General features: G+C 50.9%; 1 protein-coding gene across 8 annotated transcripts in view; it reads right to left on the bottom strand.

The window, feature by feature from the left end:
• The window catches only part of HIP1 (huntingtin interacting protein 1), a 134,404-nt gene that overhangs the window by 17,391 nt on the left and 93,838 nt on the right, over positions 1-23,175 (bottom strand). For 4 of the 8 annotated variants that reach the window (XM_070362962.1, XM_070362957.1, XM_070362961.1 and 1 more), the window contains exons 5-18: positions 19,557-19,637; positions 14,478-14,554; positions 13,966-14,027; positions 10,204-10,344; positions 8,751-8,808; positions 5,801-5,876; positions 5,570-5,710; positions 4,659-4,759; positions 4,022-4,094; positions 3,093-3,276; positions 2,505-2,593; positions 2,010-2,126; positions 666-767; positions 82-225 (exon numbers count right to left, since the gene is read on the bottom strand). In XM_070362962.1, the coding sequence (XP_070219063.1) occupies positions 82-225; positions 666-767; positions 2,010-2,126; positions 2,505-2,593; positions 3,093-3,276; positions 4,022-4,094; positions 4,659-4,759; positions 5,570-5,710; positions 5,801-5,876; positions 8,751-8,808; positions 10,204-10,344; positions 13,966-14,027; positions 14,478-14,554; positions 19,557-19,637 (1,446 nt within the window). The remainder of the gene's footprint in view (positions 1-81; positions 226-665; positions 768-2,009; positions 2,127-2,504; positions 2,594-3,092; positions 3,277-4,021; positions 4,095-4,658; positions 4,760-5,569; positions 5,711-5,800; positions 5,877-8,750; positions 8,809-10,203; positions 10,345-13,965; positions 14,028-14,477; positions 14,555-19,556; positions 19,638-23,175) is intronic. The other 4 variants (XM_070362965.1, XM_070362964.1, XM_070362958.1 and 1 more) reach the window with 1 other exon arrangement.

The raw sequence follows: 23,175 nt of genomic DNA, 5'->3' as shown, positions 1-23,175 counted from the left end.
CTGCCTCCACCAATACCCACAACCCAGCGCCCACAGGTGTAAGACTGGACTTGGTCTGCCCCAGAAGCGCCCGGTACTCACCTGTGCGCTGGACAGTTTGAGCTGCGTGTACTCCAGCTGCTCCCGAAGAGCGGACAACTCCTCCTCCCGACAAGCCATGGCGCTCATCAGGCTGTCCCGGTCCTTCTCCAGGTCTGTGATCTGGGCGGTCCACTTTGCCTCCGACTGTGATGGGGATGGAGTGGCCCGGAGGGAGTTGCTGGGAGAATGAAACTGTCCCCTTCCCAGAGATCCAAACCCTCTCCCGGGCCACCAGGAATCTGTCACCCGCATCCCCGAGTGCGGACTGATCCTGGATGGGACCAAGGGGGCCACGTGCCGGTGGGGATGGATGCTGTGCTAAGTTGCTTCAGTCGTGTCCGACTCTCTGGGACCCCACGGACTGTAGCCCACCAGGCTCCTCTGTCCATGGGATTCTCCAGGCAAGAATACTGGAGTAGGTTATCATGCCCTCTTCCAGGGGATCTTCCCAACCGGGGATCGAACCTATCTTTCTTGCCATCTCCTGTATCTTCTCCTCAACACCACCTGGGAAGCCCTAGCTGACAGCAACCCCGAAGCCCAAGGGGAAGAGAATGAGGAAGGGAAAGACAGGCGACACTCACCTGGGCAGAATTTTCCAGGCTGCCTTGGACAATCTGGAGTTCCTGTTTGCTGGTGGCAAGTTCTTGCTTCAAATTTTCTAGTACTTCTGTCTGTTCTTGAGTCTGAATGAGAAGAAAAACAGGAGTACTATGATCTAGGTGGTGGCTTCAAGGGATAAATACGTGTAAAAAAATTCCCAAGCTATAAATGTAATTTGTTTAATCTTTTTTTTTTAACTATTTTTTAAATTTTGGCCATGCCATATTGTATGCGGGATCTTAGTTCCCTGACCAGGGATCAAACCCATGCCCCCTGAAGAAGTCTTAACCACTGGACTGCCAGGGAAGTCCCTGTATAATTTTTATATAGAAGCAAGAGAGGTCAGAATGAACCAATAATTTTTCTTCCAGTTACAGGAAATGTCAAGGGGAGCTTTAGGCATGGGGTCCCAAAGAATCAGACATGCTTGAGCAACCGAGCACCACACTCAAATGTCATGCTTGCGCCCACAAATAACACTAATCAAAGCAGAACCAGATTTTTAATTCAGGCATCCCAACACCTGGTAGGTATTCTGCTGACTCACCCTATCTCACCATCTTGAAGCAATCCCCTTCTTTGATTTCTAAGTGGTATTTTTTTCAAAGAGCAGGTTGTGACCCATGAGTAAGAATTCATAACGAACATTTTTTTTTTAAATGCAATAAACAGAGCCAAAAAATAACCCACATAATAAGGTAAAGTATCGCTCTGTGAAACTTTGATTTTCATTAGATTTTTTTTTTTTTTTAACTTTTTGGTCATACCATGCGGCACGTGGCATCGTAGCACCCCGCCCAGGGCTGGAACACATACCCCCTGCACTGGAAGCACAGAGTCCTAACCACTGGACTGCCAGGGAAGTCCTCCATCTGATGCTGTTTTTACTTTGGGACACAGAGAAGTGTGAAAGCCCCTGCTCCTAAGTGGAAGGCACTCTGTTTTATCCACCTGCCATCTCTTATGCCAACGGAACCTGCCGCCTAATGCCAACTCCACCCCAAGGCACGACTGCAGACAGCTCCTGGCTGTGGGTCTTTGTAAATGCCGATCCTCTCTCTGATATCCACCTGCTTCCACTTCAAAACCTCCTTGAGATTCATCTTAGCTGACAAGCCCCACTCAACTTCAGACCTTTCATCACGTCATGCCCCTAACAGTGTACACGTGAGTAACCATGTCCTGTGCCCTAGGGCCCCTTGCTACCCTCCCCACAGATCCGCCCGTGAAGACAAGGCCCTCAGTTCTGTGCAGTGCTCAAAGCCCCCTCCATCTCGATGGACGGCACCCCTCCTCGACTCCCACCTACTTCTCCTTCCACTCACCTTCCGCTGGGCCTGGTCACTGATGCGCTGAAAAGAATCCTCCAGCTCTTTTTTCTCCCGTTCCAAATCCACCTGGGCTTGTCTGGCCACCGACACCTGTTTGGTCACCTCCGCATTCTGCAAGAGAAGAATGGTGTCTCAAACTGGCTTACCTCCCGCTTACAGGCCATTACCCTGTAGAACCAAGGACGGCACTCAGACTGCGAGTGCCCTAAAGATGAACACAGACATCGCTTCCCCACCCAGAGGAAGCTGTTGCCTTCAGATGCTCGACTCTCGAGTATTGCAAAAATGATCAAGATGGGGACTATCACAAGTAGGGCTGGTACCTAAGGGGGAGCTTGAGCTACGACAGCCAGGGAGCTCTGGTTTCCAAGAAATGGTGGGGACACTGGCCCTGGAGAAGCCATCCAGCCTGGGTCGACATCTCCCCTGGGCAGGGGGCCCTGGGCACGGGGGACAGGGTGCTGGTGATGGTGGTGGTGAGGCTCCTACCTTCCGCAGCAGGGCGGCATGGTTCTGCACCAGCTCATTGTACTTCTCCTTCAGCTTGCTGTAGCGCTGCTCGTTGGCTTGGGCTTTCCCTGAATTGTCAAGGACCAAGGTGAGGCGTCTGCACTGGCGGGGCACCCTCTGCTCTTCTGATAAGCCAGAGTCCCTAGAAGACTATCTTGCTTTTCCACAAGCATCTATACCTCCTTCTCCCATAAAAGTCTTACTTAAAATTAAAGTCCTCTGGCACGTCTGCTTTAACAAAGAATCACCTGATTCAAATCCCTCCACTGATTCATGCCCCTTGAGCATTCCAAATTTGGCATTTTAAAATCAGTGTTACTGGCTGCTACGCCACGATTTTTCATAAGCTGTTTTTCTTTTGTCTCCCCATCTCTGTGTTCCCAGCAGGGCCTCATGGGGAACTCCAACCCCCTCCTCCTAACCGCCGATGCTGACGTTCACGACAGCCCCTCTGGACAGACGCCAGGCAGGGACCCTGGTGCCCAGCCTCAGCCTGCATTCCAGGGCTGGCGGGGTGCCGCCCTCCCCGGCCCCACCCTCATGCCCACCCCAGTGACAGCTCCTCACTCTCGATCTCCGTCAGGCTCCGCTGAGCCTTCTCCGTGTCCTCACGCTTCTTCTTGAGCTCGTCCAGCTCGGCCCGGAGGAACTCGCTCTCGTCGGCCGCCTGCTGCCGCAGGTGCTGCTGCTCGGCCAACTCGGCCTCCAGCTCGCTGGTGTGGCCCTTGAGCTGCAGCACGGCCCGCTGGCTCTGTGGGGAGGGCCCGGGGATGAGCAAGAGCGAGGGGTGGGACAAGAAGGTCCCACCTACCACGTCTCTAGTGCCAACCAAATAAACACCTGGGTTTCCCAACGAGCTCAATCCCAAGGCCTCTCAAAGAGAGGTCACTACAAGCCATCCACCCACCAACAGGGGGTGAGGGCAGGGGAGTTCCGGTCCTGTTAGACGGGCCTGGGGGCAATGACAGACCAGCTAGAATGAGGAAGGGGAGAATGCTTGCTGCTGCTGCTAAGTCACTTCAGTCGTGTCTGACTCTGTGCGACCCCATAGAAGGCAGCCCACCAGGCTCCGCCGTCCCTGGGATTCTCCAGGCAAGAGTACTGGAGTGGGTTGCCATTGCCTTCTCTGGAATGCTTGCTGGTCCCAGGTAAAGGATCTGATCATCCATGAGTCAGCAGCAGATACTGCAAATAGCCGGCAAAGCTACAAGCCAAACCTTCTCATCACCACGTGACAAGAACAGATATCACCACAGCCAGCTGGTGGTCATGATTCTCTCCAAGTATCACAGGGCCCCTGGAGTGTGGCTTAAATGCTGCTCGCAAGGGTAAGTGTACTGGAAATACACGACAACCTGGTGCTCTGGCTTTGGCATTTCTACTAATTAACCCTCCATTAAGATGTGGCTCAACAAGAGTGGATGTGAAGATAATTTAATATTGAAAGCTATCATGTGCCGGTGAAGCCCAGAGGTGGATCTGAGCCCAACTCATACCTCAGTCTTCATGTTTTCCAGCTGTGCTTTCAGTTCTCTGGTCTCTCCAAACAGCTGATCAATTAACTGATCCCTAGGAAGAGAAGGAGAGCAAGTTTGCTTCCACTGTGCTTCTCTTTCCTTTGAAATGCGAGCTGGGAGACCCGGGGAGGAGGTTAAAAGCCGATGTTCATTTGGGAACAATTCTTTGAAATCCTGTAAGTTAAACTCTAAGACCCGCAGTGTCTCCAGATACTAATCTACTACCCACGGGCCCACAGGTATCCTAGCCTCATTGGCTACTCCTCTAGGATTTGAAAGGGGTCAGTATTCAAAGGTTAGGACTTCCCAAGTGGCTCAGCAGTAAAGAATCGGCCTGCCAATGGGTTCAATCCCTGGGTTGGGAAGATTCCCTGGAGAAAGGAATGGCTACCCATTCCAGTATTCTTATCTGGAGAATCCTATGGACAGAGGAGCCTGGCAGGCTACAGTTTATGGGGTCGCAAAAGAGTCAGACACGACTTAGTAACTAAACAACTCGAAGGTCAAGACGTTTATCTATGAAGCCGGAGAATTCCTCTTCAGTTGGGTGTGGCGAGTAAGCTCGGCTTAACACAGGGCCCACACCATCTGCTTTAACCCCACAGCCTGGACTCACTTCTCATCCTTGTTCACGCCATTCTGACTGTTGAAATTGAAGGGATCGCTGCTGGAGGAGCTGCCAAAGATGTCATCGAACTTGCTGTCGAATGAATTCTGCTGTGACCAGAAAGGAGTGCAGACAAAGTTAGAGACCCAGAGGGGTCTGTGTGGGTCTCAACAGCCACACGTGGGAACAGATGCTTTCTTAATCTGGTTCAAATCTAAGTACAGCGCCTCCTAGGAACGGCAGGGCAGCGTGATCTGTCTAGGTCGGCGGTTGGGTTAGAATGTGCCTCAACTTCTCTGGTGGTCTAGTAGCTAAGACTGTTCCCAGTGAAGGGGGCCCAGGTTTGATCCCTGCTCAGGGAACCAGATTCCACATGCCTCAACCAAAGACCCCCAGTGCCAAACTAAAAAGATCTCATGTGACACAGCAAAGACCTGCTGCAGGGGCTTCCCTGGTGGCTCGGTGGTCAAGAATCTGCCTGCCAACACAGGAGACACAGGTTTGATCCCAGGTCCGGAATCTGCCTGCCAACGCAGGAGACACAGGTTTGATACCACATGCCTCGGAGCAACTAAGCCCGTGTGCTGCAACTACTGGGCCTGTGTTCCAGAGCTCAAGAACGGCAATTACTGGGCCCGTGTGCCCTAGAGCCGGTGCTCTGCAACAAGAGAAGCCCCTGCACCGCAACGAAGAGTAGCCCCCACTCTTTGAAACGAGAGAAAAGCTTGCACAGCAACGAAGACCCAGCACAGCCATATATAAACAAAGTGTAAAAAAAAAAATAGAAAGAGCCAGTGCAGTCAAACAAATGAATAAATAAATAAGAAGGTGGCCGAGCCTGGCCACGGTCCTCCACCCGCCTCCCTGCACCCGGGGGGCACTGGGAAGGGCTGAGTGAGCTCCTCCCACGAGGTCCTCACCTGCTGGGAGGCATCCATCCCCATGAGGTCATCCTTCTCTAAGACCGGCTCGCTGTCGGGGGATGACGCCTCGGCTGGGATCACCACCACGGGGCTGACGTGTTCTGACAGGGCGGAGGCTCGTAGGAAATTAGGTGGGTTCTGAAGAGGGAAGACGCATTTCTTGAACCCTGCCCGCCTGCCAGCCTCGAGGACAGGCCCCCTGGGCTCGGCAGTTCCTGGCACGCTTACCTCTGGCAGTTGAGGGATCTGAATGAGCCGCTTGAAGTACTGCAGGTTGCTGGAGCGGTAGAAGAAATCTTTCAACCTAGGGGTGGAGAGAGGTTGGAGGGCTGCTGGGGGCCTTCACTAGCCCCGAGGAGGGGACACCCCACTTTCCTACTGCCTGCCCAGCTCCGGGCACAGGCTGCCAAGGAGACGGCCTCTATGGTGCAATTATGACGCTGCCGGAGACATTATGTATTGCCAGCCCTCACTGATCTAGGGGTGAGCAATGTTGGTGTTGCTTAGTTTTAAGTCGTGGCCGCCTCTTTGCGACTCCATGTGGAGCCTTCCCAGGTGGCTCAGGGGTAAAGAATCCACTTGCCAATGTACGAGATGCAGGTTCAATCCCTGGATCTGGAAGATTCCCCGGAGAAGGAAATGACAACCCACTCCAGTATTCTTTCCTGGAAGAATCCCATGGACAGAGCAGACTGGCAGGCTACAGTCCATGGGGTCTCAAGAGTCGGACACGACTTAGTGACTAAAACAACAACAAATAATCTTGGATGGATATGGGAATGAAGAAACTCCAATTTTTTCTCATCCTCCAGTCTCCATCTTGTATCAAAGCATCGAAGGCCAAGAGCATCAGACATTCTTTCTGAGATGAAAGCGGGTTAGTGATAGCCCTCGCTCTGCAGCACGGAATTTTCTCCTGCTCAGCCCAAAAAACGAAACCCCTGGGGTCTCAGGACAGCCCATCAGACCCCAAGGTTAGGACTGTCCCTGTGACCTCACTGCTGCTTTCCCCGAATTTGGGGACACCGAGGCCTCAGCCGCTGTGTCTGCGAGAGAGAAGGTGATGCTTTCATTAGCTTGAAGAATGAAGGGAAACTGAATCACCTGACCACACGCCCCCCGCTTTCTGGGCTGGAGCCAACAGTAATAGGCTCTTGCTTTCCTAAGCTACTGGAATTTAACATTCCAGGAAGTCAGCCCCAGGGCCTGTCTCCTAGGATTTAATAAGTCATTTTTTATAGCATAAACATACAAGGCTTTTCAAACAGAATAAGGAACCGGGTGGTTTGCACAACTCTGAACTTGCCCTCTGATTGCTACTCAGCAACCACCAAGAGAAGCCTGGGCTTGGGTTCTGGGGGAGATGCTTTTCCTGCAGTCAAGGATGAAGAAATTAACAAGGAAAACAATCACGCTAGTGTCCTTCCTGGCTCCCTCCTTCCCTGTCTCTCCTCCATTCCGGCCCCTCTTCTTGGGCAAGCTTAATTGAAAGATGAAGTGGACTTGTCATCTCATCACCAATTTTCTTCCCCAAACGCAGCAGAATCATTTGCCCCCGTCAGACAAGCTCTTCCTCTTCTAGACTGGATAGCGGGCTTAGTTCTTGAATTGATTCAAACATTGACTGAACACTACAGTCTTAAGGAACTATTATGAATTCAGGTGCTAGAGATACAATTACAGGCAAGACAGTCGAACAAAAATAAGGTCATTCTTAGAACTAGAAAGCTGCTATAATGGAGAATACAAGGGTGGGTGGGTGGGGAGGTGGGATGGAACAGGAGACGAGGGGAAAGACCCCACTTAAATAAGGCGGCTAGGGACTTCCTTTGTGTGGAGGTGACTGAAGATGACCTGGATGGAGCTGGCCAGGCTGGAAGAAGAGCATCATGAGGAGGGGGAATAGCAAGTGCTAAGCCTCCGAGCTGTGGGTACGTTTCAAGAACTGGAAGAGGACCCCACAAGGTGCGCCTGAAACACTATGAGCACTGGACAAGCGGTCAGCAAGGACGGGCAGAGGCCAGACCGTGCAAGGACCTTGCAGACCACGCAGAGGGGCTTGGAGTTGTTCTCAGAAGCCACTGAAAGGTTGGGAGCAAGGGGGTTACGTTTTTACAAGGTCATTCTAACTGCTGGGTGGGGATGGGATTGCAGGGGACAGGAGCAGAGCACTGTGCCCATGCTGGAGGGTCCTGGTAGACAGCAAAAGAATCAGAGGAGGTGGGAGGCAGAACGAGAGCCAAGATCTGTTTGTAGATAAACCAAGTATCATCTGAACTCGCTAATGGATTAAACATGGGCAATGAGGAGAATGGTGAGTTTCAGATCTCTCTCCTAAGCGGATGGTGGGCAGTATTTACTGCGATAAAAAAGATCGGGAAGAAAATGTTTTGGGAAGAAAGCCTAGAGTTCAGTTTGATGTAAATTTGGTGTGAAAAGTGAAAGTCACTCAGTCGTGTCCAACTCTTTGGGACCCCATGGACTATACAGTCCATGGAATTCTCCAGGCCAGGATACTGGAGTGGGTAGCCTTTCCCTTCTCCAGCAGATCTTCCCAACCTAGGAATAGAACCAAGGTCTCCAGCATTGCAGGCAGATTCTTTACCAATTGAGCTATTAGGGAAGCCCCAATTTGGTGTAGAGATGTCAAACAGACCACCGGGGATGTGAGCCTGGGATTCAGAGGTGAGGTCTGGTTGGAGATACATCTCTTGGAGCTGTCAGCATGTACATGGCATGAGACCAGGAGAATTTAGGTAAAGAAAAGGAGAAGAGGATGAAGTCCTGGGCATAAGGGAGGCAATGAATGAATAAATGGAATCACCCTCCTCTATGAGATTTATTAGAGAACTGATGGCTTCCCCAGTCATTGGCAGTTTTGCCCACACCTTCTTTTCCTTCGCCTTTAAAGCAATAAAGCAGGTACCCTTGTCCCTCGATGATTTAAAAGCAAGTGCTCCTGGAATTTCCCTGGTGGTCTAGCAGTTAAGACTCCACGTTTCTAAGGCAGGGGGTGCAGGTTCGATCCCTGGTTGGGAAACTAAATCCCACGTGGCTGCCGCATGGTGTGGCCAAAAATAAAATATAAAAAAAAAATCAAAGCAAGTGCTCCTGCAAGGATGGGTTGCATTTACAGCACTTTTAGACTCACTGCTTTTCTGTCACTCAAGCCGCTTACTTTGTGAACTGCTCCAGGAAGCGGTCCCGGTGGCCTTGCAGGGTGTCGGCTGGGAGACCTGGAAGGAATTGGCAAAGAGTGAGAGGGAAGAAGAGGGGCAGAGGGCAGGGGAGGGGAGGGGACCATCCTCCCTGGGGCCAGTGGTCAGCCCAGGGGAAGGCATTCCTGACCTAGAGCTGCCCGGGAACTGGTAACCTCTTGGGCCCAGCTGGGGCCAGCAGGGACTCTAGAGGTGCTTATCAGCCAACTCTCCTTCTATCTGCTCCTGGAGTGTGAGCTCCCTGGGCACAGAGGGCTGGAAGTTGTGCCCCTGAGCACAGCAGCAGGGTGGACCAGAGCAGGCCCTGGAGGGGGGCTCTCTCCCAGGGGCCGTGTATACTGGATGCCCTGGGTGAGGCCTTGTGCAGACATGAGTCTGGGAGAGACCCAGAGAGCCTGCTGCGGGGACCAAACACCTCAGGATAGAGACCCACAGGATCCAGTCTAGCACTGGCTCGGTAACTGCTGACTCTATGATGCTGGACAAGCAGCCTCTTAGGGCCGGCCTCCTCCCTGGCAGAGTGGGGACCATTCACCTCCCAGATTGTACAGTTCTGTGCAGTTCAGCTACAGTGTCTTAAATTTCAATTTTAGTAATTTTTGAATGTGATACTATCATTCGGTATAAACAGGGAGTACACATATAAAGTATAGTAATTCAAAGGGGCATCCTACGAGGTATCCAACCAGGACTCCTTAAAGACTTCCCTGGTGGTCAGTGGTTAAGAATGCACACGCCAACGCAAGGGACAGACACAGATTCGATCCCTGGTCTGGGAGGATTTCGTAGGCTGTGGAGCAACTAAGTCTGTGAGCCATGACTACTGTGCCCTTGGGCCTAGAGCTATGCTCTGCAACAAGAGAAGCCACCCCACTGAGAAGCCCCCAACTCGCCACAACTAGAGAAAGCCCCTGTGGAACAACGAAGACCCAGGGCACCCAAAAATAAAGTGGAGAAAAAAGTAATAAAAACAACTGTCGAGGTCATCAAAAACAAGGCAAGTCCAAGGAAACCATCAGAGCTGAGAGGAGCCTAGGGATACCTAATGACTGAATGTAACACCGTGACCTGGGTGGGATCTTGGGACAGAAAAAGGTCATTAGGCATAAACTGGAAATGTGCATAACGCATGGACTTCGGTGAATAATAACGTATCACTATCGGTTCACGAACAACGTGGTAGCCTGGAGGGGGAGGGCAGGGACATCCTGGGTCACTGCTAGGGCAGGCTGGGTGCGTCCCTGCGCACAGCAAGGCTTGGTCCCCATCTTTTATTATCAACACAGCTGGGAGCTCCGCGGGCCTTCTGAAATCGGAGCAGAAAGCCAAGGGCACCGGGGCAGGGGGAGCTGCCTCTCTCCAGGGACGGCCTTGCGGCCAGAAGCTTCCAGAGATCAAGCCCAGAGTACTCACAGGAGTGGAGCTTGAAGAGAAGCTTGACAGCGTAATCATAGAGGTGGCTGCAATCCAAGATGACCTGGATGAGCGGGGCGAGGCGGCACTGCCCGGCTGTGGTCACCGACACGGAGCGGGACATGTCCAGGGAGTTGAATACTAGGGGACAGGGAGGGGAGATGTGAGCAGAGCTGGGGAATGAGAGGCACCTTCTCAGAGGGCAGAGGACAAGCGTCCAGCACCAGAGGACCTGTTCTGTGCAACCATGGTCTCGTGTTAATGTGTTTAACCTTTCAGCACTCCTCTGCTCTGTGCTGTGCTCAGGCGTGTCCGACTCTTCGTGACCCCATGGAGAATCCTGGGTCCATGGGATTGCCCAGGCAAGAGTACTGGAGTGGGTGGCTATTTCCTCCTCCATTCAACACTCCTACAGAGTAGCTAAAAGCATCCCTGTTATTCAGGAGAGGAAATTGGAGGTAAGCAACTTGAAGGCAGTCACAAAGCCAGAAGTGGTTTTGCTTAAGAGATGTTGAGTTAAAAGCCAGAGCCCCCGTGGCCAGCGAATAGAGTAGGAGCCTGTGTCCCCGGCAGTCAACTGGCTCCCTGTGTCACAAACCAGTGAAATGAACTGGTTCTATGCCGTGTACAGCCCAGTGGGAGCCCAGGAAAGAGGGATTTGTGGGGGAGCACCCCAAATGCCTCCTTCCAGTCTGAGGAGCTTTACACTCCCTGCCCCCCATTGGCAGAAAAAACACATTACCTGGCAGATTTCTGATCTAATGTGGGAGGTGAATTCTTGTCCAAGAGAAGCTCTCAGTTTTAAGGGGAATCAGACTTTCAGGATGGGAAGGGGCTGTTCACACAGCCCCACCCAGCCCTCCGTCTCAGGCATGAGCTCGGTCTCATGGTGACCTTGACCCTAAGAAACACCCAGTCTGGGTGTGGCAATAGAAACCATGTGGGGAAAATACCAAATGATCAGAACACAAAGGAGCAGATAATTCAGCCTGGGATTCCTGGTGGTTTGTCCCAGTGTTCTTGGAACACCAGACAGGGCGATGTGTAGAACCCTCGGATGGACAACCAGAGAGGCTTCGATAACACTGGGCAAGGAGCCAGGAAGAGGGTGAACCATCAGGATCAAGGCTGATGGAGGTCCCTGTGGGGAGTGGGTGACCTGCCCTCCACTCTCCCAGGCTCCAGATGCCCCTAAACCAAGCAACTAGATGCCTGGCCGTGGACCGTCAGTGCACACCACTGGGCAGACTGATCTCCCCGCAGTGGCTGCCACCGCCTCCAGAGATTCTGCACGTGGCCAGCACTGAGAGAAATTCCCCCCGCAGGCCCTCAGTGCGTGGGGCAGCCCGGAGGAAAGCCCGGAGCCACTGTGCTTGACCTTTCCCGGCCACACTAATCCCTGTTAACGGGCTTAAGTCTGGCAACTGAAAAGAAAAAAAAAAATCCCAAACAGTTCTAATTAAAAGGCAGCTTTTCTTCTTGACACAAATTAGAAGCAGCTGTCACTGTGAGGCGGCCATCCCCAAGTCTCCTGGCTTCCCTAGGCTCCACTCTGGCAGGGAATCCCAGGCTACTCCTGGCCGGTCTGCTGCTTTCCAGGAATGCCCCTTGGCATCCAGTAACATCTAGAGTGGTGTGACCCGGGGCAAAGTTACTCAACCTCTCGGTGCCTCCAGGCGCTCTTCCGTGAGACGCAGATGGTTCTAATGGCACATTCCTCATAAGGGTCTCATAAGGAGGTCTTGTAAGGATTAAATGAGAATGTCCTATAAGTGGCATAGCAACTTGCAGCGGTTCTTCGGGTTGGCTTGGAGACTGATTAGAATCACCCAGGGAAACGCAAAGACGACTCATGTCTGCCTACAGCTCCTTCATCCCTGCTTCTGTTTTAATTGGTCCAGGCTAAGGCGGGGGCGAGGCTTCCCGGGTGGCTCAGCCATAAAGAATCTGCCTGCCAATGCAGGAGATTGAGTTCGATTCCAGGGTTGGGAAGATGCCTCTGGAGAAGGAAATGGCAACCCGCTCTAGTATTCTTGCCTGGGAAATCCCATGGACAGAGGAGCCCGGTGGGCTACAGTCCATGGGGTCGCAAAGAGTCGGAGACGACTGAGCACCCATGCATGCCCGCAAGGCTGGGGCATTAGTGGGGGGTCAAAAGCGCGCCCCCGCCAGGTGATTCCAATAAGCAGCCAGGGTGGAAACTGTATTTTCTAACTCAGTGCTTCTCAAACTGTAACATGTATCAGCGTCCCCTGGAGGGATCACTCCAGGAGAATTCTGCGGTGATGGAAGGGCTGTCCACCCCTGCTGGCCACGTGTGCCTGCAGAGTGCCTGCACTATGATGAGTGCAATGGAGGCCCTGACCTTTTAATGTTATTTAATCGTAATTAATTTAAATAGTCACAGGTGGCTATTGGCTACCATACTGGACAGTGCAGACTTGGGGAGCTCGTTAAAACAGATGACTGGGTCCCACCCCGAGATTCTCATTCAGAAGATCTGGGGTGGGATTTGAGAACGTGTGCTTCTAATACGTTCTCAGGTGATGCGGATGCTGCTGGTCCAGGGACCACACTGTGAGAATCATTGCAGGTGCATCCAGTCAACATTCCTTGTAACTGGCCTACGTTTCCCACAGTTGAAAACCTGGGGCACCCTCTTCCGAAGGTTCTGATCCAAATCTACAAGGGCATAGACTAAAACTTAGAAGCTGGATAGACTTCCGATCCCATTTCTCTCAGTTTCTGGGCTCATAAGAGGTGAACGGGCTTTTCCCTGGTGGCTGGTAAAGAACTCGCCTACCAATGCAGGAGATGTGGGTTTGATCTCTGAGTCAGGAAGATCCCCTGGAGAAGCCAATGGCAACCCACTCCAGTATTCTTGCCTGGACAATCCTCATGGACAGAAGAGCCTGACAGGCTACAGTCCGTGGGGTCACATGACTTAGTGACTAAACCACCACCACCAAGAGGTGAATGAGGATGGAGGCGGGTGGGGAGACGTGCAGAGGAGGCTCTTGATTCCAAATCAGCACTCTCTCCAGGATGAGAAAACCACCAGCATTCAACCATGGAGGAGTGTGTGCAAAGACTCGGGTAGCTCTCTCTAGAAAACTCTAGCTAATTCACCCCAGAGCATTCAGATGGATGTTGACACCAGTTCATGAACTCTGTTCACCTGCTGTTTCTTCACTGCTGTTCATCTAGAAAGCAAGTGTTCTTGAACTTGGTTGTTGAGCACTTGCAGTGACAGGCACAGGGCTAGAACAGAGGTGAGCAGGGCCTAGTTCCTGATTTTTGAGGAGGAGCTCAACATATATTGCTAATAACCCAAGGGATCAAGGCATATGGAAACAGAGCCAAGTATCATGGAATGCTGGGGCAGAAAGAGGGCCAGCCCAGCTGAGTGGCAGACAGGTCTGGGCTAAAGGACCAGCCAGTGCTGGGACCACAGTCCAGGGACTGTCAGAGAGGCTGGAAGTGTCTTTGGACTCTCGGAGGCCTGGGCTTAGCAGGGAGGCCAATGTGGTGGGGAATTGCAGCCCTTCTGGTCACGTGACTCTGAGAATGCCCTTGGGCTTCAACCTCTCCCTGTACCAGGGCCGAGGGCACAGACGCGGTGGGGCAGCTCCATCCTCCTGGCCTGTGCTGCACAACTTGTACGGAGAGGCGGGGCTGGGCTGGCTGTTCCCAGGAGGGAACCAGTCTGGGGGTCAGGTGATGGCCAGGAAAGCCTGGGCCAGACGGGAGGGAGAGACTCACCAGTTTGGAAGAGGTTAAGTTCACACTCCAGGTAGTCGAACATCTCCACTGTCAGCTGGAAACTGGACCCAAGAGGAAAGAGAGCTTATACTCCACGGCCCAAAGGCCAGTGTACCTGTGCTGCCGCCAAAGCATGTGTGCACAGGTGTACACGCATGAACACACATACCAGCTCTGAGTCTCAGCCCCCACCTAAGTGGATATTAAGGCTGTTGGGAGATCAAGCAGGGCGAATTCAACAGTGATAGCGGTAGAGAAAGCGGGCAGGTTCCACGCTGTGTTGGGAGGGCCAGAGGGGCACAGAGAAGGGAGGCCTGGAGCAGGAAACACCCTGGAAGGGTTCTGGGCGAGGCACCAGCAGTAAGTGGCCCCTAGGTCAAGTCACTTAGCGGCTCTGTCCCCACCTCGGCTACCGGCCCTGCCTTCAGGCCCTCTGTGACCCGAACCGGAAGTGAGGAGACCTACACAAGCTCCCGAACCCCTCTGTCCAGGGCGTGAGGTGGACCACTTACAAGTTGTTGACGTCACTCTCTCCGGCCTCCTCTAGCTGCCGGTCACTCATGTGAAGGTTGCCTGGGAACCTGGGGTTCTGGGAGGGAGGCAGAGGAAGTCAGAACAGGGCACCCTGAGAGCAAGCTCTACAGCGGACATCACGCACACCAAGGCCCACTGAGCTCCGGCAGCAACAGGCTGGATTCTGCTTGGTGTGGGTGCCTGCATGCTCCCTGGGGAGTGTGGCCACGCTCACAACCACACACACACACACACACACACACACACACAGGTCCCGTGATCAGCTGGCTCACAGCAAAGAACACCCCCCACCCGTCATTAGAGGGAAGGTTCCATCCCATCCCTGGGACCCCAAGGAGGGCCCCACCCGCACAGCCTGTACCACGGACATCGTCTCCCTGGGGCAAGGACACCCAGGGCGTGACTGCTGGCGGTCCTCAACCTGACACCCCCACCAGGCAGGCAGTGTAGCCCCTGCTTATCCCCAGTACGTTCTGAACCCTATCCAGGCGTCCCACTGTCCTCTGACCACTTCTGGAAGCTTCTATTGTGAGTTCAGGGCCAGGCAAACTGATTCTCACATTAACTTCAGCAAAACAGAATTAGTAAAAGAAACTTGAAGGTTGGAGAAGATTACAGGAAGCACCCCCGCAGTCAGGGGAGGTTATCTGGGATTATCAGTTGTTGAGTATCTATAGTCTCCTGTCTTTCTCAGTGTGGTCTGTCCGGAGCGGAGGGAACACAGGGCAGCCGGCAGGTGGAGAGGAGCACAGAGAGATAGTGGCCAGTCCACAAGGGGACTCTAAATTCCAGGGTGAGTTCTTCAGGCTCTGAAGACAGAAATCCTCCACTTGGGCACTTCCGTCTCTGGCTGTAACACCCTCCTGTCCTGAGGCCCACCACCCCGTCTCCTCTGCCTCAGAGACTCAGGCCGGTTGCTTTTTTCTTTTTTAATCGATTTTATTTTTTGGCCGCACCCTGCAGCATGTGGTTCCCTGACCAGGGATCGAACCCACGTTCCCTGCATTGGAAGCGCGGGGTATTAACCACTGGATCAAAGGGAAGTCCCCAAGCCGGTTCCTTTATCGCCCCCTTCTGGCTGTGTTCACTTCCTCACTGGGTCTGGACATTATGTATGGCACCTCGCCCTCGTCTTTCTTCCTGCCTGTCCTCACACCACACTGCCGTGAAGCCCAGTGAGTCTGGATCGTTGTCGCATGCTCTGTGTCTCAGACCAGCTACCCATCTCCCTGGAGAATGACTCACAACTCATCACTATGTAACTGTGCTCTATAGCTCTGCGTGAGTGCCTGCTAAGTCACTTCAGTCGTGTATGAGTCTTTGCGACCCTATGGACTACAGCCTGCCAGGCTCCTCTGCCCGTGGGATTCTCCAGGCAAGAACACTGGAGTGGGTTGCCGTGCTCCTCCTCCAGGGGATCTTCCCTACCCAGGGGTCAAACCCATGTCTCCTGAGGCTCCTGCACTGCAGGGGGATTCCTTGCCACTGAGCCAGCGGGGAAGCCTGCTCTCTAGTCCCACTGCCGCTTAACAGCCCTTGCTGAGGCTTCCCTGATGGCTCAGATGGTAAAAAATCAGCCTGTAATGCAGGACACCCGGGTTCAATCCCTGCATCAGAAAGATCCCCTGGAGGAAGAAATGGCAACCCACTCCAGTAGTCTTGCCTGAAGAATTCCAAGGACAGAGAAGCCTGGTGGGCTACAGTCCATGGGGTGGCAAAGAGTCAGACACGACTGAGCAACCAACAGTCCTTGCTACTGGCCCACTGGTTCCCCTTTCCATCAATGACTGCCCGACTCTGCACCTGATACCCAGATCCCATGCCATCACCCTCGGCACCTCACCACGTCACGTGCTCGCTTTCTTATATCAAAACTCGGCATCCTGCTTCCCACTCCCTTCCCTGCTTCAAAGGTACCCACCTGCCCTGCCCTTCCTCCAGCTTCAAAGAGGAGTCACCACCTCCTTCCTGACTCAGGATCAGCCCCTCCCTGTGTGCTATTTGAACCAATCTAGTTTCTCGTTGGAGAAGGCAATGGCACCCCACTCCAGTACTCTTGCCTGGAAAATCCCATGGACGGAGGAGCCTGGTAGGCTGCAGTCCATGGGGTCGCTAAGATTCGGACACGACTGAGCGACTTCACTTTCACTTTTCACTTTCATGCCTTGGAGAAGGAAATGGAAACCCACGCCAGTGTTCTTGCCTGGAGAATCCCAGGGACGGGGGAGCCTGGTGGGCTGCCGTCTACGGGGTCGCACAGAGTCGGACACGACGGAAGCGATTTAGCAGCAGCAGCAGCAGTTTCTGGTTCTTTCTCATGCACACCCCAACAAATCCTGCTCGAGCCCCTGTTCTTAGCTAGATGCTGGGCCACACACGGGACAAGGGAGACACGCACTCCCTCTCTTGGTCCTCCAGGAACCCACAGTGCCGAGTGCCCACGACTCCATCTGCCTTTTAGGCTCCTGCCCGCATCCCGTGCTCCAGGTCTTTCCCACGGCCCCACATCTTCCTCCAGTTGTTGTCCCCACCTCTCCTCCCTTTCCTGCCAATCTTCAGGAAGTCCCTGACCCTTGTCTGTCCCAGAGATAACTGTCTAAACCTGGCTCTCCCCATCTTTCACACCAACAGCCCAGCTCTTCCCAAGTCATCCTCCACACTGAATGGATGACCTCACAGCCCAGGCACCTGTCGCTCTCCACCCTGCCTGCTTCTCGCACTAACGTGGGTCTCCCGATAGTGCCATGTGGACGCCAGTGTCCTGGGCCTCCTGCCCTTACGTCTTCAGCTAATCCACTGCCAGGAACACCCATCCTGCCCTTCCTCACTGCCCCTTCCTCTCTACCTGCTAAGTGGCAGCCTGGGGTCTGGAGAAGGGGGAAAAAGTACTCCACAGCAGGCAGAGAGAGATGGGAATGGTGGGACCAGAGGGCGAACTGTGGTTGAAGTGACATATCCCAGTCAACACCCTCTCTTTATGATGTGACCCTGATATTCTACCTGGAGTGATGACAGTCCCCTCCCTGTGACTCTAGGAACGTCTGTGACGGCCTCCACCAACATAGGATGGTGGGAGGGACACCCTGTGACTTCAGAGGCTGGGTCATCTAAATGCCATGCACTCTACCTGTTCTCTTGGCCAACTCACCAGGCTGCAAGGAAGCCCTGACTAGTGCTGAGACTTCGTGAAGAGACGCCAGGCCAGCCCCCCACCGTTTCAGCTCCAGCTGGCATCTGACTGCAACTGCATAGGAAACTCCCCGCCAGAACTGCTGGGCAAGCCCTTGTGGAACCCCAGACCAACAGAATGTCAGAGACAACAAAAGACTGCTGTTGTTTTAAGTCATTAAGCTCTGGGGTGATGTGTATCCAGCACAGGTAATTGTAATGCCCTAAGGCTGAGCTCAAGTGTCACCACCTCCTAGAAGCCCACCTGGTTGTCTGAACCTGGGCAAGACACCCCCTGACTCACTTCTGTGGGCCCTCCTTCCCTCCAAACCAGACTGTGACCCCCAAAGGCAGCAGCAAAGTCTATCCCTCTTTCTCTCCAGAACCTCACCTCGCCCTAGCCTAGGGTAGACCCTCAGTGATATACCATGAGCTTCTACACTGACCTGGCTGAGGTTAGAATCCCACCTCAGCACCGAGGAGCTTTCTGACTCAGGCCCTTAAGGGACCCAGCCACCATCTGAGTTTCACTTTCCTAGGATATGATCATACATGTTTATAGGGCTGTTGTGAAGATTAAATGATATTCAAAAAAAGGTTGAATCAACTAAGGATGGTTTGCATGAATCAAAGATACCCCTTGAGTATATAAAAGATACTGGAGATAAATACACTAAGTTATGGTATTTCTTCTTAGGTTTCTTCCTTTCTCTATTTCCACTGCCAGCTCCCTAATTCAGGCCGCTTCCCCTCCCACCTGGCGGGCCATTCTTCCTTACCTTCTATTGCCACCATGCCCACCCTTCAGGGACCACATCAAGCCCCACCCCCCCCCATCTTTTCGAAACATCCCTGGCACTTTTCTGCAGGCACACACCTGGCACTATTATACAGCTACTGCAAGTGTGCAAGCTTCTTTCCCCAGTGGATCTGTCAACTCCTAAAGAGCAGACCCTTTCTCCTTATCCTTATATGCCACTTGGCACATACTTTTATATGCATTAGGTATGTAAGAAATAATAACTAAAGTCATATCTTGAGCAGAAGGTCCTGTGTGGACACATACTATATGAATGGAAGGAGTTATTTCTATTACCAGTCAAGTCAGTGCTTCTGAAATATTTTCATAAGGCCACCTGGTGGATCAGGCTTCCCAGATGGCGCTAGTGGTAAAGAATCCACCTGCCAGTGCAGGGGACACAAGAGACGTGCGTTTGACCCCTGGGTTGGGAAGATCCCCTGGAGTAGGAAATGACAACCCACTCCAGTATTCTTGCCTGGAGAATCGCCATGGAGCGAGGAGCCTGGCGGGCTAGTCCACAGAGTCACAAAGAGTTGGACGTGACTTAGCGAATGAACACACTCTGTGAATCAGGATTCTCTCTTTGCAAAATGGGGAACAAAAGGTGCAGAGGATCTGGGCCCAAATCCCAGGCCACATTCCAGTCACATCCCACTGACTGTGGTCACTCTATAAAATGTTTCCTCTCACACAGCTGGGATACAGTGTGAACATTCCCTGAGAAGCCAGGCTGTCCTAGTACCTGGAAAACCTGACAATTAAGCGAGGCCAGGGGGGACTTCCCTGGTGGTCCACTGGTTGAGAATCTGCCTTCCAATGCAGAGGACACAGGTTCGATTCCTGGTCGGGGAACTAATCTCCCAAATGTCTTGTGGCAACGACGCCCACGTGTTGTGGAGCCTGTCCTCCACAAGAGAAGTCCTTGTGCCTCCAAGAGAGAAGCTGATGCTGCAACCAAGGCCCAGCATGGCCGAAAAACAAACCAAAAAAGCCCAGCCAGGTGTGAGGAGAAGGGACAGCCCGGTGGGGGCGGGGTGGTCTCTGAGGGGTGGCTGGCAGGGCCGGCAGAATTGCTAGAAAGACTCACTTTGGTGTGGTACTCCATCTTCGTTCTCAGCAGTTTGAGGTAGATGCTGCAAAGCTGCCCATACCCTTCACTCAGGTGGCCCTTTGACGAAGAGGAAAGAAAGCAGGCTGTCAACACTGAGAACTTTGGGTTGAAAGACCTACAGCTGGGACGTCTTTTTAAAAGAATATATTTTTTCTCTCCCCCCGAGTATGAAAATAACATATATCCCCTGTTGAAAATTTGGAAAATATAAAAACAAAAAACAAACAAAAAAGAAAATTTGGAAAATATAAAAAAGGACACTGCAAGCAAGTCATCTTCAGCCTAACCACCAGGGATCATCATGGGAAAATGCACAAGGGTCGAAAAGTGAAGGATGAACGGATCAGAGACTGAAATGTCAAATACAAAACTATAAAACTCCTAGAAGATCACAGAGGAGAAAACCTGGGTGACTCTGAGTATGGCAAAGGCTCTTTAGACATAACACCAAAGACACAAACCATGAAAGAAATAATTGATAAGTTGGGCTTCATTAAAATTAAAAACTTCCGCTCTACAAAAGACATTGTCAAGAGAACGAGAAGATAAGCCACGGACTGGGAGAAAATATTTGCCAAGGACGTATCTCATAAAAGACAGTTATCTAAAATGTACAAATATACTCTTAAATCTCAACAATAAAAAACCAAACAATTCAACTAAAAAAATGGACCTAAGTCTGAAAATTCGGACTACATACTATATGATTTCAACAATATGGAATCTGGAAAAGGTAAAATTATAGAGCTATTCCATGGACCATAAAGAAGACTGAGAGCCAAAGAATTGATGCTTTTGAACTGTGGTGTTGGAGAAGACTCTTGAGAGTCCCTTGGACTGCAAGGAGATCCAACCAGTCCATTCTGAAGGAGATCAGTCCTGAATATTCACTGGAAGCACTGATGCTGAAGCTGAAGCTCTAATACTTTGGCCACCTAATACGAAGAACTAACTCACTGGAAAAGACCCTGATGCTGGGAAGGATTGAGGTTAGGAAGAGAAGTGGGTGACAGAGGATGAGATGGTTGGATGGCATCACCGACTTGATGGACATGAGCTTGAGTAGGCTCCGGGAGCTAGGGATGGACAGGGAAGCGAGCTGCAGTCCATGGGGTCACAAAGAGTCAAACACGACTGAGCCACTGAACTGAACTGATTCCATTAACAGAGGAGCCTGGGGGGCTACAGTCCAAGGGGTCACAGAGTTGGACACGACTTTGCGACAACAAGGAATGTACAACGACCATGAGTGAACTGTATTGTAAACTATAGACTTTGGTGATTACGAAGGACGTGTCAGCAGGTTCATTCATTGCAGCAAATTCACCACTGTGGCGGAGGATGCTGATGACAGAGGAGGCTATATGCATGTCTGGATGCTGGGTACATGGAAAATCTCTGTACTTCCCATTCAATTTTTCAGTGAACCTAAAACTGCTTTATATAGTCCATGGAGTCACAAAGCTGCTTTGAAAAAAAAACAAGTAAAAGAGGCTTCTAAGTTCAGAAAGTCTTAGTCAAATGGAAGAGACAGACCACACAGAAGAATTATATTTTGGATAAGGCAGGGCGGCTAGGTACCTGGGCTGACCTTCCCACTGAAAATGACTAACAATATTGAGTGAGACATTAAAAACACTTTGAAGGTATTAATGAACTAGCAGGAGAGTAAGGAATCTTCAGGCCAGGAACTGAGTAATTCAGATATTCAGAGAGCAAATGGCTTGATGGGGTCAAAATGGGGGCGGGGGCGGGGGTGGGGAGATACTTCCTCACACCAAGTGAACCCGAGTTTTGGTTTTCTGAGTCTCCAGGGCCAGGTGGTGAACGGGAGGCAGGGCTCTCACCTGCCCAAGTCCAAGAGTCTAGTGGAAAAGCCGACGCCTTCCTGGTGCAGGGAAATTAAGCGTGAGCTGGAAATCACACACATGCTCTGCGCTGAAGGAGACCCCCGAGGACTGCAAAGAAAACCCACTGCCCGAAACCACTGTGGCGACCAGAGGGAGGGGAAAACTGCTTCCAAGAACTGAACCGTGAGCCAGTTATCAAGGGGATCTGCTCAGAATTCATAAAACTTTTAAGCTGAGAATTTAGAGTGATCCCAATGGACGCAAATGCCAATTCTCTCTGGAGGAACCTGCCTTTGTTAGAATTCAGAGAATTCCCACCAAAAAAAAGTGTCCAGGAAAATGAGCAACTCACAGTAGAAAAATAACTCAGCACAAGAAGAAAGCACATAGCATGAGCAAAATTCACCAAAACAACAGATGGCAGAGACGGGTCTCTAAGGACTTTAGATACTGGAAGTATAAAAAGTGATATACGAAATCATGTATTTAATAAGCCTAAATAAATTAGAGACTGTTTTAAAATATATGCAGGGCACAATAAATTATAAAGAATGCCAAGCAGATCTGAAAACAAAACAAAACCTAAAATTCCAAGAAATGAGAACTATACAAAACTGCAAACCTTATGGAGAGGTTTAGCAACAGATTAGACCTTGTTGAAAGGGGAATAAGTGAAATGAACACTAGATCGACTGAAATTACCCAGAATGCAGTACAGAGGCGAACAGGGAGAAAACAAATGAAATAGTGGTTTAAAGGCACGGGGAATAGGGTGAGAAAGTTGAAAATACTGCTAACCAGAGTCTCAGAGGAAAAGACAGAATGAGGCAAAGGCAATATTTGAAAAGACAATGAGAATTTTTCAAAACTAATTAAAGATAATCATCTACAGATTAAAGAAGTCCAAAGAAACTAAATTCACACCTAGATACATAATAAGAACTTATAAACAGAAAAAAAAAAAAAAACAGATTAGCTTCAAAGAATAATCATGAGTCTAACAGCAGACTTAATAAGAATGAAGGAAGCCATAAGCCAATGCAAGGGTATCTTGACTAATATCTTCCATGTACTAAAAGAAAAGAACTATCATCCCAGAATTCTTAAGTCAGAGAAAATATCTCCTGGGAATGAGGGTGAAATAAAGACATTCTCCATCAGGCAAAAGTGCTTGTTTCCCACCAGCAGACTCTCATTAAAGGAAGTTCTAAAGGAAATAATTCAAGCAGAAAGAAAGAGATCCCAAATGCATGCTCTGAGATGTAACAGGAAATGAAGAGCACCAAATACAACAATTAAAATAAAATATGGGGTCTAAAAACAACCAAAATTAAAATATACGACGACAGCATTCGAGGGAACCAATGGTGTTAAAATATTCTAAGGTCTTTGTGCTATACAGGAAACAAAGACATGAATTTTAGACAATGATAACCTAAGCAGACCCTTTTCATTTTTAGATAAATTGTCAACAGATTAAAAAAAAAAAAAAAAACCTCTGCTTTTATTTTTGTATCTTCCCACTAGTAATGAGGGGGAAAGTGAATGAGAAAGAAAATACCCAATCAATCCAAAAGAAGGTAAACAATGAGAAAAATAGAAACAAAACAGATAGGACAAATAGGACAAATAGCATAAAATAAGATAAGAGATGTAAGTCTAAAGATATTATCCATTATAATAAATGTAAACAGAGTAAAGGTCCTGTTAAAAGACAAAGACTGCCATCTTGAATTTTTAAAGAA

The sequence above is a fragment of the Bos mutus genome, chromosome 25, assembly GCF_027580195.1.
Source record: "Bos mutus isolate GX-2022 chromosome 25, NWIPB_WYAK_1.1, whole genome shotgun sequence".
In the NCBI taxonomy this organism is placed as follows: domain Eukaryota; kingdom Metazoa; phylum Chordata; class Mammalia; order Artiodactyla; family Bovidae; genus Bos; species Bos mutus.
This window is presented reverse-complemented; position numbering and strand designations above follow the sequence as displayed.